Genomic DNA, 17556 nt, shown 5'->3' with positions numbered 1-17556 from the left:
TATATTTCTCATTAGTAGTTATGGAAGGGTTAACACTGGACAAAAATATAAGGTTCAATAGGGAGGGGCATCGACAACATTGCTCTATGTAAGTCCAGTGAGTCAAGCTTCGTATTTTACTATAAGTTAATGGATCTTCCCCAAATCTAAATTTTATGTTTTTAAGAATTCTTCCTCAAGGATGACTGTTTCCACATATTTAATATTTTAATATTAATAAGTCACTCCCCAGTCCTAGCTGTACAGGTGGCAGATTCAGGTGAATGCTTGAGTGTGGAAGAGAAGCTACCATTGTATATTCTGGCACATACTGTAAACAATACATTTTATTTAGTGATGATGTGAAACCACCAAGTAGATCATACAGTAAATTATTAATGATCGCCTCCTACAAAAGGGAAATGGGATCTTACTTTTTGATTCTTTTGTAAGTAACATCATTTGCCAGTTTGAGAAGTCTGTAGGTGCTCTCACTACCCAGATTTAATGAATCTCCCTGAGACTCATCGAAGGCCACATTAATAGATTTCTGAGTAATGCCAGACACAATCCCCGTAGAAAGAGGTTCACTTCCACTATCGGATTCGTAAAGTCCCACAATGTCACCTGCAATAGAGAAGAGAGACGTGAGACTAGAGGTCCTGGAGAGAAGGTGACCTAGGCCCGCTTAAAGGGGAACTCTGAACATTTTGTTTACATTCACATTAAAGTACTCCAAGTCTAAGATGCCTTACCAATAAAAGTACACTAAGGGGTATAGCTACTAAACTGCGCCTTTTAAAAAGTGGAGATGTTGCCTATAGCAACCAATCAGATTCTAGTTATCATTTTGTAGAATGTACTAAATAAATGATAACTAGAATCTGATTGGTTGCTATAGGCAAAATCTCCTCTTTTTCAAAAACGCAGTTTAGTAAATATATCCCTAATTGTGTTGTTATTACACATTTCCTGGAAGAGTAGTATTATTAAATGCAAACCAAGGGTCCTGGGTTTTATGAAAGGTTCCGATTCTGTTAGGAAATGCTAGACATGAATCCCATAGCTGTGTTTTTAGCAATATATTCATATCACCAAGTAAAGTTTATCTTAATTTCCCAGAGATATCACAGTATTCTGCTCACCAGATACAACTGTATTCAATGCAGAGCTATGTCATTTAATAATTGTTTATTTTCCCTATAGTCTATTTGAACAATAAGCATTGCCAATGATGTCCACACACACACACAAAGGTTAATGTAGTCATATTAAATAAGGTTGCAGCTATTTCTGTCTTATGCAGTCTAATTTAATGATATTTTCTGAAATCTGATCATCCAAGTGATTGTCAAGTTCTACATTGTCCAGGTGTGAGCAAAAATGAGCAGAAGTTTGTCAATCATTTTATTAACAATTGACAAATAGAAATAAAAATTTCTAAAAAAAAATGTCAAGGGCCTGTGGTTCTTTTTATTGTAGGCAACCAGTAAGTAATTGATCCCTATGAGGAACACACCCACAGCATAGAAGAGTACTAATAGTGAATGCTGGATGGCCCAAACATGCAAGACAATAGGTCATTATGCATCCATGGTCTAGCCAGTGCTCACTATGAAGTGTATACACCAAGTGCAGTTCTCATAGGGATCAATTATCCTCATTTTAAGGGGTATATTCAATTGTTTAGAATACCCGTGGCGTTAAAACTATTACCGGTATTACGGTAATAGTAAGCCGGATTTCAGCTCGCAGCTCCCTGAGCCGCGAGCTGAAACCCAGCAAGAAAACTACTGTAAAAACTGTAATAGTGCGCGGAGCGCAAGATTTTTGGCTTTAAAGCCAACAATTGAATATGCCCCTAAGTGTTGATGCAATGAGTGTAGTTCAAGAGAAAAGCACTAAAAGTTGAAAAACACCCAAGTGTACGAAGCCAGCAGCAACCTAGGGTCCGTCAGTAACTGGCAGAACACTTTGTAGCAGTGGGTGTTAATGTTCCTTTGTAGCCTTCATTTTTTAGCTTTAATTGATCCAACAGTGTTCACTTCTTATAGTTATAGAATGCAGAATTAGTTAGTATAACTGTGATTTGTACCATTATAGACTGATGAGAAGGATGCTTTATTCTGCTGGTTAATATAATGATCCCTTCTTATACTGTCATCATGACTTACTACCAAATACAATTGTCTACACAAAATTAATTTGAAATGTATTAATACCACCATAAGGCAACCTCTTCATAAAGCCACCCTTGCTATAATGCCAACTTTGGCATGTGTTTTAAACTGCAAGTAGAAAGAAAAGAAGGAACACTGTATTTGGTACTTAATTATTTGTATATGAATGCAGCTTTGCAGGTATAAAAGAATCTCACACCATCAATACCTGATCTAAAGTTGTTACTTGGTAGCACCGCATCAGCGTCATACTTGGGTGTAAAGGTTACAAGGAAGCGTCCGTACAGCCCCGTTCTCTGGCTTGATACCCGCAGCTTTAGTAAGCAGACTCCTTTGCGCTGTAATTCTTTTAAGGAGACATTCTCTTGCCAGGCTCTATAATGCAAGCACAACATATGTAATGTACAGTAACTATAATCATGCTGCCTGAGCACTACCTTAAGATAAGGCTGAAAGTAGCCAATTTGTAAGCTGAACCATATTTCATGATTGAGGCATAAGGTACAGTGATATCACTGGGTGCTAGAGAATTCAAGAATATCTCCAACCAAGATTGTGTTTTTAATAATTAGTAGGTGATGGGTGTAAGTTATGTACTCGTCTTTACTGTGACTCTCTCTTACAGTATTATCGTCACTGCCATGGCTGCATTCATATTGGTTAAGCAATCAATATGGCTGCCTCGATTGTGGGTAGCTAATAGGTACACTTTAAGAAATACACAGTAATAAAATGGACTTTATACTGTAGCTTACTCACTAGAGGCAAAAACTATTTGAAACTTTGTTTTTTATCCAATATGTGTCACATTGTATAGACTGCAGAGATATAACAATTATATAATTGATATAGTTGTTATAGAATGCATATGGTCGTCAGCTACAGCACACTTACCAGTCTTAGAATAAAGAATATTTTTACAAAAGCAATGGTGGTATCATACTTAAATCAGGCATACATCAGGGTTTAAAACATACATGTCACCTTTAAAAGACTATTGAATTCCGGACTTCAATTCCTCCCGAAAGTTCCCCCCATAAAAATATGCACTTAAAATTAAACATAACTATTTGAAATGAATTGCAAAAGATTAAAATGTAGTAAATTTTTCAAATGTCCATTTAACAGTCAATCGTATATTCAGACATAGAGATTAAAATGATCTATGCATAATATATACAGACATATCAATTTCAGCTTTAGGTAACTGAGAGCTACCATGTTGATTGTTTTGAAAGTTGGCTGTATTTTCTGATAATAATTTTTAAAGCATGTTGTGAAGCCATAATAGACCTGCAACTTAAAACTAAGTTTGTTTTACAGTATGAATCAGACACTCCAGAAAATGATTAAATCTGTTCAATGTGGGCAGCAAGGTGGCTAAGTGGTTAGCACTTCTGCCTCACAGTGCTGGGGTCATGAGTTTAAGTCCCGACCATGGCCTTATCTATGTGGAGTTTGTATGTTCTCCCCGTGTTTGCGTGGTTTTCCTCTGGGTGCTCCGGTTTCCTCCTACACTCCAAAAACATACCAAAAGGTTAATTGGCTGCAATCAAAATTGACTCTAGTCTCACTCTGTCTGTCTGTGTGTGTATCTTAGCGAATTTAGATTGTAAGCTCCAATGGGGCAGGGACTGATGTGAGTGAGTTATCTGTACAGCACTGCGGAATTAGTGACGCTATATAAATAAATGATGATGATGGCAAAAAAAAGGATATACAGTATTTACTAAGCAATGCCTAAGTTCTGCACAAGGTACAGCAAAATGCTGAATACGTACAACGATAATTTATGGTCTGGTGTTAAAACATACTTAGCGCATTGTATACAGTACAAAGCAAAGTACATCAAGAAAATAAATAAACCCAATTCTATAGCAGGTTACAGTAACAAGCCCAATGCCCACCACATACAGCTCAATTTTCAGCTTGTGCATTCAGTAAAAGGCAAATCTGCACAGTCCACCCCCCCCCCCTCTAGGGCATGCAGTGTTTGAGGAAAGGGATGTGAGTGGTACATACTGTATATAACAAGACATTCTCCATACCTGGTCTCTTCAATTTCAGCATCTCGCTCCTCAATCAAAAGTTCCAACTGAGTTTTAACAAACAGCTCCATCCATACAGCAATACCCCCAATAAAGGTCTATGAATAAAACCGATACAGACTATGTGTAGAACCTTCAGCCAGCTGTCAGTTCTTCATCTGGTGTTAGCATTATTATCCTCCGTCAGTTCCTGTATAGGCGGAACCAAAGTGACGATGTTCCCGGAAAGGAAGCTTTTGCCAGGCGCACACCGCGGCACTGTACGGAACCGGTGCTGGAGAGTGTACGAAAGAAGGCGGAGGATGGCGCTAGCAGCTTGTGGGCAGTTAGTGCGGAGTGTGATAGCCGGACGGTGTGTTCAGGCCTCGGCAGCAGGTAATAAGAGAGAAGGTTTGGGAAGACTGTGAGTTCTCACATGACAGGTAGTTCCTGCAAATGTATGACATTCACAGAACGCGTGGGGTCATCCATGTAACATGGTATTAACACTGTCACACTTACCTTCTGCAGTGATGGTGGGAATCGTCCTTTGCTATATCTGCACTACACAATTTGCTATAATTTTGATTAAAAAAAAATGATTGGCAGGGACACTTTACTATAAAGAACAATGATCTCTATAGTGGATGCAGCAGATGCATCTGAAGTTAAACGCTCCTGTTTTATCCAGTGTGTACATAGCTTGCGTTTACTATCTCTCTTTCTGAATTGTTCAGACTCTACCAGAAGGTTTTATCCGGTTCCTAAATGCGACATAATAGCATGTAATAGGGGGGTGATTTAGAGTTGGCTGTAATTTTGCAAACTCCGTACTTGCAAAATATGCACGTTAAATACAGAAATCTGTATTTATAGTTTCCTTGGCGTATCTTAAAATGTTGACGTAACTGATGCATGATAGCACTTACTTGGCACGTAGAATTTGCAACTGCTTTGTGTATGCACAAAAAAATATGACTTCAAAACACACATCTCATACCCTATATGTGTGCAGTGTAGCGGTTTTGACTTGCATTCCCATGCCCTTAATGTACTGCGCTTGAATGTGAACTCCCATGATCTGTCTCTCGAAGCGCAAGGTGCTGTAAAGGGTTCAATATATGCAGAACAAAATACTGGGGCAAGGTATGTGCATGCATAGTGTGACAAATGTTACATTTTAAAAATGAGCTTTTTGCCAACCCTAAAACCCCCGCTATGGCCCTGATTCATTAATGAAGGAAAATACAGATTATTTTGCTTTAAATTGCTGCATGCCCAGTAACGGACTATATGACATTCATTTTATCTACAGTAGACATTAATAATGTCATTATGATAAACGTATTTCATGGAGGGGGGATTTTATTACTTAACAGGTGACAATAATTGGATATTTATTTATTTTTTTTCTTTAACTCCTGTACATTCTGCTTTGACTTTATATTTCACATATGTATTGTATTGTGTCTTATCAGAGAAGAGCGTACATTGGGGCATATTTAACAAATAGTGATGGTGCACCATCGTGCACTTACCGTACAATCCATGTCCCTCTTTGTCCCCCGCATATTTATTAAAGGTGCATCGCTTTGCATTCTGCTTCGTTTTGGGGAGCAGTCACCATTCAACAGTATGGTGACTGCTCCCTTTCGCAATCTAACAAGTTCCGAAAAATAGTTTTTTTTTCAGAAACTTGTCATGATAATGTACGCCAGCTGAAGCAGGTGTACATTATCATAAATGAAAAATCTTAGTACTGTCAGCTCTGCTCCGAAGAGCAGAGCTGAACAGCGCATGTGTGGATCCCTCCCTGTCAATCACTGCTCGCTCCTTGCAACTATAGTTGCAGAGATAGAGCGAGATGTTTGTGCGCATGTGCAGTTCTTCGAACAATTGCTGAAAGAAGTGAAGAGGACGAGGAGGTGATCCAGGGATAGCGCGTTCCGAAGAGGCAGGGTAAGTATGATTTTTTTTTTATCACAGAAACAGCAGTTTATCGGAATGATGCAATTCACTGAGAATCGTATCATTTTGCCAAGGGAATTTCGGGATGCGGGAGAAATGGCAGCTCTCCCAGGAGACCGACCCGAATTTTGGGAGTCTCCCGGACTTTCCGGGAGAGTTGGCAAGTATGCTCTATGTTTTAACTGTATCTATTTAATGATTGCCTCAGTGTAGGCACATAAATGCCGTTTTACACTCCCGTGTGTGTATATAAATGTTTCTGTGTTCCTGTTTTGATGTGTGTCCATGTCTACATGTTGAGACAAAATTATGTAATTGCTTATTTTTTTCCTAAATGTATATTTTTAATAGACTTAGAAAAACAAAACTAGTAAAAGTAAATTGTATGAAACATACAAAACACAGCGAGTGCTCAATACATTACCAGAAAACCACTACTATTGTATAGCTCTAAAAAATGCTACTAAAAAACAGGAGTCCCTATTCTGTATCCAAATACCCAGGTACATGGTCGTGTGTTAAGAATGTATGCTTGGAATAGTGGGCACTAGGTGGAGCATTTTTTACAGGAATTCTTGCAGCAGTGCTCTGAGAGGATATGAAACACATTCTCTATACAGAAACATGCCACATAGCAGTTGCAGCTTCCACCGTATAATGTGATTCCAAAAATTATGCCATCATAAGAACAGTCTATAAATAAAAAATAAAAAGTTTGTTGTGAAGCTGTGTTTCATTGTACTTTTTAATCAGCGTGAATGTTTTAACTAAAAGGAAAATAAGTCTGAACTGCAGTAATCTATTCCATTTTGTATCATCTGGCTCTGCACATGAGACATGTGTCAACATTAGATAAGAGGCAATCCACACACAGCTATGTCCTGGCTGCTGGTATCTGCTGCTATTTTTGGTTTGAGACACATCCTGACCAAACCATTCACTTTTCCAGGGGTCAAAACCCAGTAACTCTTAGGGCTAGATTTACTAAGCTGCGGGTTTGAAAAAGTGGGGATGTTGCCTATAGCAACCAATCAGATTCTAGCTTTCATTTATTTAGTACCTTCTACAAAATGACAGCTAGAATCTGATTGGTTGCTATAGGCAACATCCCCACTTTTTCAAACCCGCAGCTTAGTAAATCTGGCCCTTAGACTATGAAGTTTACAGTAAAACTTTATTCAGTGGAAGATTCCATCAAAAGTAATGTAAAAACAAACAAATAATTGGGGCCTATTTGATAAGCCTTATACCACACAGCAACGGCTGTTTCAGCATGATTTAGGCATTTTTAAGTATAGTAGCAATTTAACAAATGCCTAATGCAGGAGATATTAGAGCTCTCCACTGCACCTACCAGGAACCGTATTTAGCTTTTATACACATAAAGCGTTGACCAATGTAATAGTGTTATTAATTCTGAACACTTTTACCACCGTAAGAGCTACTTTTTGCTAGAAGGCTGGTGATTTTACAAGAAAGTGTCTCTGACCAGCGTAATGGTAATAGGGGTGGTGGAGATCAGATCTTAACCTATTCTTTCGCTGCATTGCTGTTTGCACACTATATGAGAGAGCACATTTTATTCAATGTAATTACATGCAAAGTTGATGTATTGCAGACTGTCTCAATGCTCAAACTCTAAAGATATATCTAAGATATCATCATCATAATTTATTTATATAGCGCCACTAATTCTGCAGCGCTGTACAGAGAACTCACTCACACCAGTCCGTGCCCCAATGGAGCTAACAGTCTAAATTCCTTAACACACAGACAGAGAGACTGCTAAACTAAGAAGCATTTTAGGAGAACAATACTAGTAGGTTAATTGGCTGCTATCAAAGTTGACCCTAATCTCTCTCTGTCTGTCTGTCTGTCTGTCTGTCTGTCTATGTTAGGAAATTTAGACTGTAAGCTCCAATGGGGCAGGGACTGATGTGAGTGAGTTCTCTGTACAGCGCTGCGGAATCAGTGGCGCTATATAAATAAATGGTGATGATGATGTGGTGATAGGAGAAAAATGCAAACATTTTTGGCGTTAAAGAGCTTGTAAGCTGGACACTTATGTGCCATTTCCAGTGTTTTCTGTGGCAGATTCAAAAAACACTATATGCACCCATGTACATACAAGGCAGGCAAATAGAGATATTTGCACAAATCCAAATGGCCTGCAACACATTGTTTTCCTGTTGCTAAATTAATCCCGTTAACTCAACCTCTCCATCATTCCGTAATGGATACTAGTCATACTAACTTCATTTACATACCAGTCTCTATATCAGTGCTCTGCTAGTTGTGTACTGAATGGTTCTGTTTTTTTTTTTTTGTTTTTTTTTAATGATTAACACTAATTCAGATAATACTGTACCTTGGTAATACATTTTATTGGCTTCCTGATTTTAATTGCAAGCATTAATATATTGCTTTTATATTCTTTTTTAAAATCTTTTTTTTTTTTATTATTCATTTTCTAATAAAGATCCTCTTTTATTTCAGTCTCATTACTTCGGCCACCTCAACGATGTCTGAGTTCACGGAGTTCTTCACTGCAGCCTAGGTAAATATAATTTCTTAATCTTTGAATATTTCAGTAATATACTTGGAATTACATTTACATTACATTATCTGTTGTTGGGAAATGTAAGAGCACTTTCTATTTCTATTAATAAAGCACTGCAATGCATGTCAGTAGAATGCGGATGCAGTTCTCCACCAATATCATTAGGATTTGAAAGTAATAATGGGAAGTGACAGACCTCTTGCATGATTATAGAAGCTATTAAGCAGATATGTTACTGCCACCTTAACTTGCATATAAAGAATACACTTTACACAACTATTTATAGCCCCCCTCCCCCCACCTACTGTTTCAAAATGTGTGATCAAAGAAGACCCAAATTGGAAAATGGAATCTCTAAGGGGAAAATATGCCAAAGTTATCAAGTGATCAATATAACTTGTGGATATAAAGTATTCTACACAGAGAACATGACTTGTTTGCAAATGCGTATGGATTAACAAAAGTTGGAACTGTCATGATGCTTGGCCTTGGTAATATGAAAGCAGATGTATCATGGAAGTTATTTTCATATGATAAATAAAATGCAAGTCAATCAGTGTTTCTAATGTAATTAAAGTACCAGTATTCTTGGGTCCTCATTGTACCATTTCCTCCCTTTTTCTCCTTCTTGTATGACCTGTATATGGTCAGAAAAGAGAGGAACTGTTGCACTAAATCACAAATGGCTGATGCCCACTCTATACTTTGACATTTTTATTTCCATATATAACAATTACTTATTTTTAATGTGGAGTGCAGCCTTCAACTTAATTCAAGTATATTAGAAAAAGAGGAAGAAGTTAGTTTTGAGGTGCACTCTCAGCGTCATTAATGATATTTAGTGAAATGATCTAATATTAAAATATAACTTTTATTGAGGAAGTTAAAATAAGCGAAATATAAAACAATTTATATGTATACATATTATAAAACTAAAATGCTGTCTGCACATAAAACAGCAATTTAATTAAAGGCAGAACCCGGCGGGTTTTGTCTTTTATAAAATTTCCTTTTTAAATCTGAAACACAGAGAATTGCTGTTTGATACATTTACCCCTTTGACTTCTGTTAACATTTTCCCCCCAGTTTCTCCAAGATGTATTATTAAATATTACTGAATTGCAATGTGATTCTTTCTATTAACTTAACATTGTGATGATTTTCAGCTACGTTCCAAAGACTTCCATATCTGAACCACCTTGGCCAGAGATCAAATTACCAGACCCCACTGTAGAAGCAGAAGAGCACAGAGGTTAGAGCTCAATGCCTTTATATTAACTTATGTTACATATAAATATGTTACATGACCAAGGTTGCTGTAAGTCATTTCTGTGACACAAGAGTAATTCTATTATCTATTATTCTATTGTGACTGTACATCTATAGTTGGTGGATTTTTTTACCTCTTTTAAAAAAATATTTATACCTGTCTGTTCTTACAGTAGATGTGCATAGAATAAGCAAAATATATAATTTCTATAAATATAAATGAAGAGGATTGGCATGAAGATTTCCTCTATCAACAGCTGATGTAGAAACATTACATCAATATTAACACAAATAACAAAGAGAATAGTATTGTTACATGTTTTCAAAGCATATTGGAAGTTTCAATATCTCCTGCAATACATGAATGACTTAATTAAGTTTTCAACTTAAACTGAAAAAATCCCAGAAAAACCCAAAATGAGGACTTTCCTGGCACTTTTAGTTAAAAGTGAAACTTCTCAAAATCTTTATTGCGCTGAGTACTCCCAATGACCTAGGAATGTTCTTGTACCCGCTGCAAGGTTAGGAATTGGTGGATTTTATCGAATGCTTTTATGGTATGATAAGTTTGAAACATTGGCATGTGCAAAGCAAATAATGAAAACCAACTTCCCCCACACTCAAAACCAGAAACCCTAGGCATAATCTTGCGTACATCAGCACGTTCCTTGTTGGATCCTCTCATGCTAGTCTGGCTATACCGTAAAAACTGCTGAAATTATAGCAACACACTTTTGGCAATCTCGCCAACTGCTCATAGTCAGGCTGGTTCTGGTCACTAGAACTGATAAAATTACCACTAATGATTTTTACCACAGCGCCTCCAATCTGTTCCCCAATAAAGGGAAGGAGGAAATTGACTGAAATTGAGCCCTTAACAAAATATGCTCCATAATAATATCACTATAGTAATACTGCACAGTCAGGATTCTCTTTAAGTGTCTGAAAGTTTGTGTGGTTTTCATACACGCTGACTTCTAGCAGCACTCTTCATTTGTCACCCAAATCACACTCTATTATCCAACAATGGAAGTGCACCATACCTGCAGTACTGCCCAGGAATATCTTACTGTTCATCTGGTGAATTTTACACACTCTGGCAGACATAGAACTCTTCACTGAGTCAACATGACATGACCACCGGATAGGGTCATAAGAAAAATATGACACGGCATTATCACGTCTAAACGCCGGAGCTGCAATAAAATTAATGTGATATGTTTTTATATGAAACAAAGTGCATCTCTAACTTATATGGGTGTGTATTAGTGGGTTCTGACAGTGTGGTTCCAATCAAAAAGTGTTTGTGTGTGTGTGTGTATATATATATATATATATATATATATATATATATATATATATATATATATATATATATATATATATATTTTATATTTATTTATTTATTACATTAAGGAGTGTAAATCTGTTTAGAAATATTAAGTCATCTCCTTGTTGTTTGTTTATTCATTTAATTTGTCGCAATAATCCAAAATGTATTGATCTCTTATGGACGTGATTCACAGGACACTGAAGACAAGGTGTTATAACCCCTAACAACAAGTCTGATTTGGGTGCATTCAGAATTACATTAAACAGTGCCTGGTTGCTATTGGCAACACCAACTTTTTCCTATAAAACCCGATTGTATACATGTCCCCCATTGTTGGTGTGTTGCTCCTTCAGTTGTAGATATTGAGAAAATGTTATTGCCTATATATGATATTTCAGTATCATGCCTATTAAACATTTAATGCAATGATACAAACAGGCATGGTTACATATTTCTGCTGAACAAACTTAATTAGTGTTTTTGCTGCTTTAAAAGGTCAATGGAAACTTTCAAAGAAACTCATCAATTTAACATTCCAAACACTGGCATTTTCCCTACTAATTAATATTTGTTATTCCTGTATTTTTATACCATTCTTATAATTTTTTTGTAGAGCTCGTTAAAAAAGTAAACAATCTTATTGCCACGGGACAGTTTGGGCGGCTTTTTGCCGTCATCCACTTTGCAAGTAAACAGTGGAAAGTAACCAACGAAGATCTTGTTTTAATTAATGGCTCATTTGAAGCACAATGTGGAGATAGGATCAGGCTGGAAAAGGTAAGGCTGTTTGATAACTTAACTTTTCTTTGTACCCTATATATTGCTGTGGTAAACTTGTCAAATAGTTTAGTCTTCCTTTGACATCACTGTGGTACAGATTGAGTTAAGAGGTTATGTTTTAGTTCAGCACAGTACATAATTGCCTCCACTGTGTAACTTTATATTGAGCATAATTGTATCTACAAAATTATAGAGTCAACAGAAGCTTTAGACTTATATGTTTTCTTTTAATGCAAGTTTAGCACATGTAAACAGATGTGAAACTAATAGTTGCACTAAATGAGAAGGTACATATTTGCATTTTTACATGCGTTAACTTTGCGTTACACTAGAATTGCTGCTGGAAGCTTACACACATCGCACTGATATGTGGTTCCACTTGTACGTTTAAGTTAACTCTCTGTTTAGAACGCACCTGTCAACGCAAGTTTGTACCTAGGCTTACTTATAGAATTTTACAAAGCTAATATTTGTAATAAGGCTGCCTACCAGTAAATGTTAGTAACCAATGTTAATACATTTAATCTAGTTTTAATGTTTTGTTTTATTGTTTTAAAGTCTATACTCACAAATCACACATTGCACCAGTGTGCAATGTCAGTCTTCTCAAACTTACCCCCACGCAGGTATGTTCAGACAACTTACATAATTGACAGTCATAGTCAAAATCGGTTGACCCATGAAAGAAACAGTATATGCATCCTTTACGTTGTGATCCGTATAACTGGCCAAATTACCTTCTGGCTCAATCATTCAGTGTGTGGGCACCACAAGCCTTCATCATCATCACCATTTATTTGTATAGCGCCACTAATTCCGCAGCGCTATACAGAGAACTTGCTTACACCAGTCCCTGCCCCATTGGGGCTTAGAGTCTAAATTCCATAACATTCTCACACACACACACACACACACACACACACACACACACACACAGAGACTAGGATAAATTTGTTAGCAGCCAATTAACCTACCAGTATGTTTTTGGAGTGTGGGAGGAAACCGGAGCACCCGGAGGAAACCCACGCAAACACGGGGAGAACATATACAAACTCCTCACACATAAGGCCGTGGTCGGGAATTGAACTCATGACCCCAGTGCTGTAAAGCAGAAGTGCTAACCACTAAGCCACCGTGCTGCCCATAACAAATTGGGTGAAAGACCAGTTAACCACATATTGTGTATTTCTTAGCTCTGCATCCTGGTATTTATTTGCTGTATGTTGCATGTATGATTTTCTAAACGACCGTTACATGCATATGTGGGTGCTGTCAGACAACCTAGCACATTTCCAGATATGAAAACACTAGCATGGATTGCCCTTTGCTGGCATATTTAAATAAGAGGGAAATTCTCCTCCCATAACTCCGGGGTGATTACGCTCTGAAAACACTACAAGCAATATTCTAATCTTTGTAATCATTCCCAGCGGAGGAGTTTTTTCCATTCACTTTAATGTGTCCGCTAGTTATTTTCCCATCTAAGCTCAGTATTAGTGGTGCATTTAGCATTCTTATAACTGACATTTTTATTTTTTTTATTTTTTTTTCCTTTGTAATTTTTTAGGTTGGACAGTTGGATTTTAGTTTTGTTTTTTGTTTCTTTTTAGGTGTTGCTAGTTGGCAGTGACAACTTTACACTAATAGGAAAGCCTCTACTTGGGTAAGCTGTTTTGTTCTCTACAATATATTTGTTCTTTTGTTAAGTGCTAAATATACTAAACGGGGAGATTCTTGTCCAACATGGAAACCTAGAAGACAGCAGGTCCCCATTTTGTTTGGGGAGTGTGTGACCTGTTTACATGCAACCACTTGTGTTGTCCCATACAATCTCCACTGTTCCAGCGTAAAACTATTAAATATACTATACCTTACGTGAGCGGTAAATGTATAGGTTAAATGGGCCCAGAGTCATAGATGTTAATTTGATATGCTTCACATTGCGTTTACTTGCTGTTCACGAGAGCCCAAATTATTATCCTATTATCAGAGGTTTCAGACTCTAGGGCTCCCACCAGTTGTTGTTTTTTACCAATATATGTTAATGATCTAAAGGTTGATTTTTGCAAATCGCCCTACCTACATGGAGAATGTATCTTACACTATCTGTAAAGTGAAGAATGTCTTTGTTCTGGGGACGGTCACTTATGTGCCTAATGTCAGCAGGCTTGAATTTGATTATTATAAATTGCTATGAACCCCCTACCCCCAAAACTAGAATATTCATTTGTACTGAAATCTAGATTCAATTCTGTGTAGTTTACCCAGCATCCTATATTCTTCCTCCTTCTGTACACTTGATGCAGGGCAGTAACACTCAACTACATCTGGGGTGAGAGTGAGTTTTGTGCATTTTGTGTGTTGCAGTAAAGATTTAGTCCGCGTTGAAGCAACAGTGATTGAAAAAACAGAATCCTACCCAAAGATTAACATGAAGTTTTGGAGACGCCACAGATACCAGAAGACAAAAAGTAAGATGCACACATTGGAAATTATTATATGTTGTGACATTAAAGCGTTGTTCTTCAAAGGAGGTTCTGCTCTAGAATTTAATTTTTAATGCTTAAAATCCTTTATTATTTATCGGAAGAAGACTGGGATCATATTTTTGCCAACTCCTTTAAAATGTCCAAGTGCCTTAACCATACTGAGATGCTGGTAAAATTAATAGAACGTACGCCACCCCAGACAAACTTCATAAAATCTGGCCTTCCATATCTCCGCTATGTTGGCGCAACTGTTCTGAGCATGGCGATATTTTCCATATATTCTGGTCATGCTCTGCAGTAAGGCCTCTATGGAATAAGGTCTTTCAATTGATAAGCTCAGTCCTTCGTCACTCAGTCCTCCCTACGCCAGAATTAGCTTTATTGCAATACTATCCCCCTACTCTTCCCAGTTGGGGTAGATATGTGACAGGCCAAATATTGATAGCAACCAAAGCAGCTATAGCTCAGGCATGGAAGCAGCCTCTCCCCCCTCCCCTGGCCAAGGTGATCTCAAAAATCAACTTCAATTTTGAAATGGAAATACTCCACGTCAACATCGTCCCCGCTGATCAAGTGGAGAGCTTGGCATAATTATGTGACAGATGGGGAGGGAAATCCATCACGTTCCCTACCCTCGGCCTCTAATGACGCTGGTGAATGATCTTTTATTTGTTGACATTTAATGTATTAGTCAAGCTTAATATATACAGTAAATAATCCGATACTTTTGATTTTGTTTCTGTATGCATTCAGGTGTATTGTGCTAGTGTTCCATCCCCTTTATGTACCCTTCCCCCCTTTTGTTTTCTTCTGTACCCCTTTTGTAAAACTTTAAAAAGCAATAAAAATTTTATTCGTTAAAAAAAAAAAAAAAAAAATCCTTTATTATGGAGAACTATGTATTTTTCTGGATAACAATTTTTTTTTTCTTATGCACGTTATTGACCCCCATTGCTAACAAACTTGCAATATGATTGTTGTTTTGGCTCAATGTATCTTAATAATAATAATAATAATCTGCTATTTTGCTTGTTAATTTATTGGCTTTAAAGGTGCGTTAGGATATTTTATTGGGGTGTAATTGATAAATGATGGGCAGTAGTTTATTGTTGTGTGCAGTATATATGCTTATTTTGTTTTATTGTGAGGTTTTTTTTGGGCATTAATGATGACTTTATCATTGTTTTTATTACATGCTAGTACTCGGCATGGCATTCACTAGCTATTTTGGCGTGTGATAGAATATATATATAATTATTATTTATAACCATTTAAGAATTCTAGCTCTATGGAGTGTTTGTACCCTTACAGTTTACACATTGCTGGAAACCCCATCATTATAAACACATTAAGAAACTTGCACTCGCCTATTTGCTTTTGAGCCACATCCATAATTGTTTTTGTCCAATTGTATTTCAAAGCCATCAGTCTGTGGCACATTTATGTAATATGTATGGAGAATATTGTTGGTTGTAAGGATCATGGCAACCAATTGAAAATGTGGCGTCTTCTGGCTTGGTTCTCCTTCAGGCTGGTTGGACTGGGCCATAGAGGTTTGTCCTGGTGAAGGCGTGTAATCACGTTGCAACTACGGATGGACGCTGATGCAGAAAAGATACACCTGAATGCATGCTTTATGTTTTTGGTAGATAACTAATCCTAATATGCATATTAAATGTATTAAAAGTTATTCACAACCTGACAAATATATATTTGTGTTTTCTTTTGTTTTGCAGTTATAATTCACCCACAGACCATTCTGAGGATTAATACCATTGAAATTGCCCCTGCTTTATCGTGAATATATACATATTTTTTTCTACTTGTAATGTTATTAAAATAATTTCTTGTTCTATTTACTGTACAGTGTGCGGTTTTATTTTTATGAAAGGGAGCCTGCATTTCTCATTTATTGTATAAGTTAGTTATGTGCTTTCTGTATTGCATTTGATTTTGATGCTTTTTTAATGCATTAAGCAGAACTCCATTTATTGCGTTGGCGTCCGGTTCAAAACATAAAAATCGGGCATCCTTGTGCAGTTTTAAATTGAGGACAGATGAACATGTTTGACTTGCATACAATAGGAGCTGACACTCTAGTGTAACAAGTCTAGAATATATTAACCGGTATTAATGGAGGGGGTAAATGTGCTGTAGTATCCATTACATTTCAGCCAGCAAGCTGGGAAAGATGGAGAAATATCTTGTCACCTGGGTCTACTATTGCACTCTTTCCTTTTTAATATCTGATTTTTGCCACACTTGGTCTATTCTGCTGTCTTGCATGACCTGCAAATGACATAATGGAATGACTACTTTTTTGCGCAGAGACTATAGTTGTGGTTGGTCTGGGAAGGCAACTATAAAGGGAAGCATTATAAAGAGGGAGCCCTGTACTTTATCTCATGTTCAGTCTCTACACTGGCTATAGACCAGGCCTGACCAACCTGTGGCTCTCCAGCTATTGTGAAACTACAAGCCCCAGCCTGCTGTGCCAGTAGATAGCCTGCTATAGACAATAGTCACCCCCTATGGCATTTTTAATTTGCTTACATCATAAAATCAAATTTTACTTATTCTGGAACTCATGCCAGTGATCAATACAAAGTTTTTTGGCAAAAAGTTTATGGGAAAAAATTAAATATACATCAAAATAAATCCTGGAACATTGGGTTGTCTTCAGAGGTTACATAATTTATTTAATTTGAGTTAATGCAGTAGACAATAAATGTTTCAGTTAATTTAAAATTAAATATTGATGTCTTTGAGAAGTCCCACACATGGTTTGTCCATTTACACTTCATCACCAAGATCAAGTAATATTCCAAGCAAATCAGAGAGCACCAGAGGAAAAGTTAGAAGATTTTAAAGACCTTTTAACATCTTTCATAGCGCTGTCAAGTATAAGTATAAAATAAATGTACATAGCATGGCACAACTGGGAATTTGTCCTCCAACATGAGCATTTGTA

At 37.0% G+C, this 17556-nt stretch overlaps 2 protein-coding genes across 2 annotated transcripts in view; one reads left to right on the top strand and one right to left on the bottom strand.

Moving 5' to 3' along the window:
- The window catches only part of IGHMBP2 (immunoglobulin mu DNA binding protein 2), a 55778-nt gene extending 51376 nt beyond the window's left edge, over positions 1-4402 (bottom strand). The window contains exons 1-3 of the mRNA XM_075187993.1: positions 4208-4402; positions 2368-2534; positions 414-606 (exon numbers count right to left, since the gene is read on the bottom strand). Coding sequence (XP_075044094.1) covers positions 414-606; positions 2368-2534; positions 4208-4278 — 431 coding nt within the window. The 5' untranslated portion in view covers positions 4279-4402. The remainder of the gene's footprint in view (positions 1-413; positions 607-2367; positions 2535-4207) is intronic.
- Positions 4403-4407: 5 nt separating this feature from the next.
- Positions 4408-16440, top strand: MRPL21 (mitochondrial ribosomal protein L21). The gene is made up of 7 exons (XM_075187994.1): positions 4408-4582; positions 8651-8711; positions 9881-9966; positions 11930-12093; positions 13707-13759; positions 14464-14567; positions 16322-16440. Exons 1-7 carry the CDS (start codon positions 4423-4425, stop codon positions 16384-16386), a joined length of 693 nt encoding a protein of 230 aa, XP_075044095.1. The 5' UTR covers positions 4408-4422; the 3' UTR covers positions 16387-16440.
- Positions 16441-17556: the final 1116 nt, after the last annotated feature.

Source organism: Mixophyes fleayi, chromosome 10, assembly GCF_038048845.1.
Source record: "Mixophyes fleayi isolate aMixFle1 chromosome 10, aMixFle1.hap1, whole genome shotgun sequence".
In the NCBI taxonomy this organism is placed as follows: Eukaryota; Metazoa; Chordata; class Amphibia; order Anura; family Limnodynastidae; genus Mixophyes; species Mixophyes fleayi.
The sequence above is the reverse complement of the archived record's forward strand: the minus strand, read 5'-3'. Positions and strand labels throughout refer to the sequence as shown.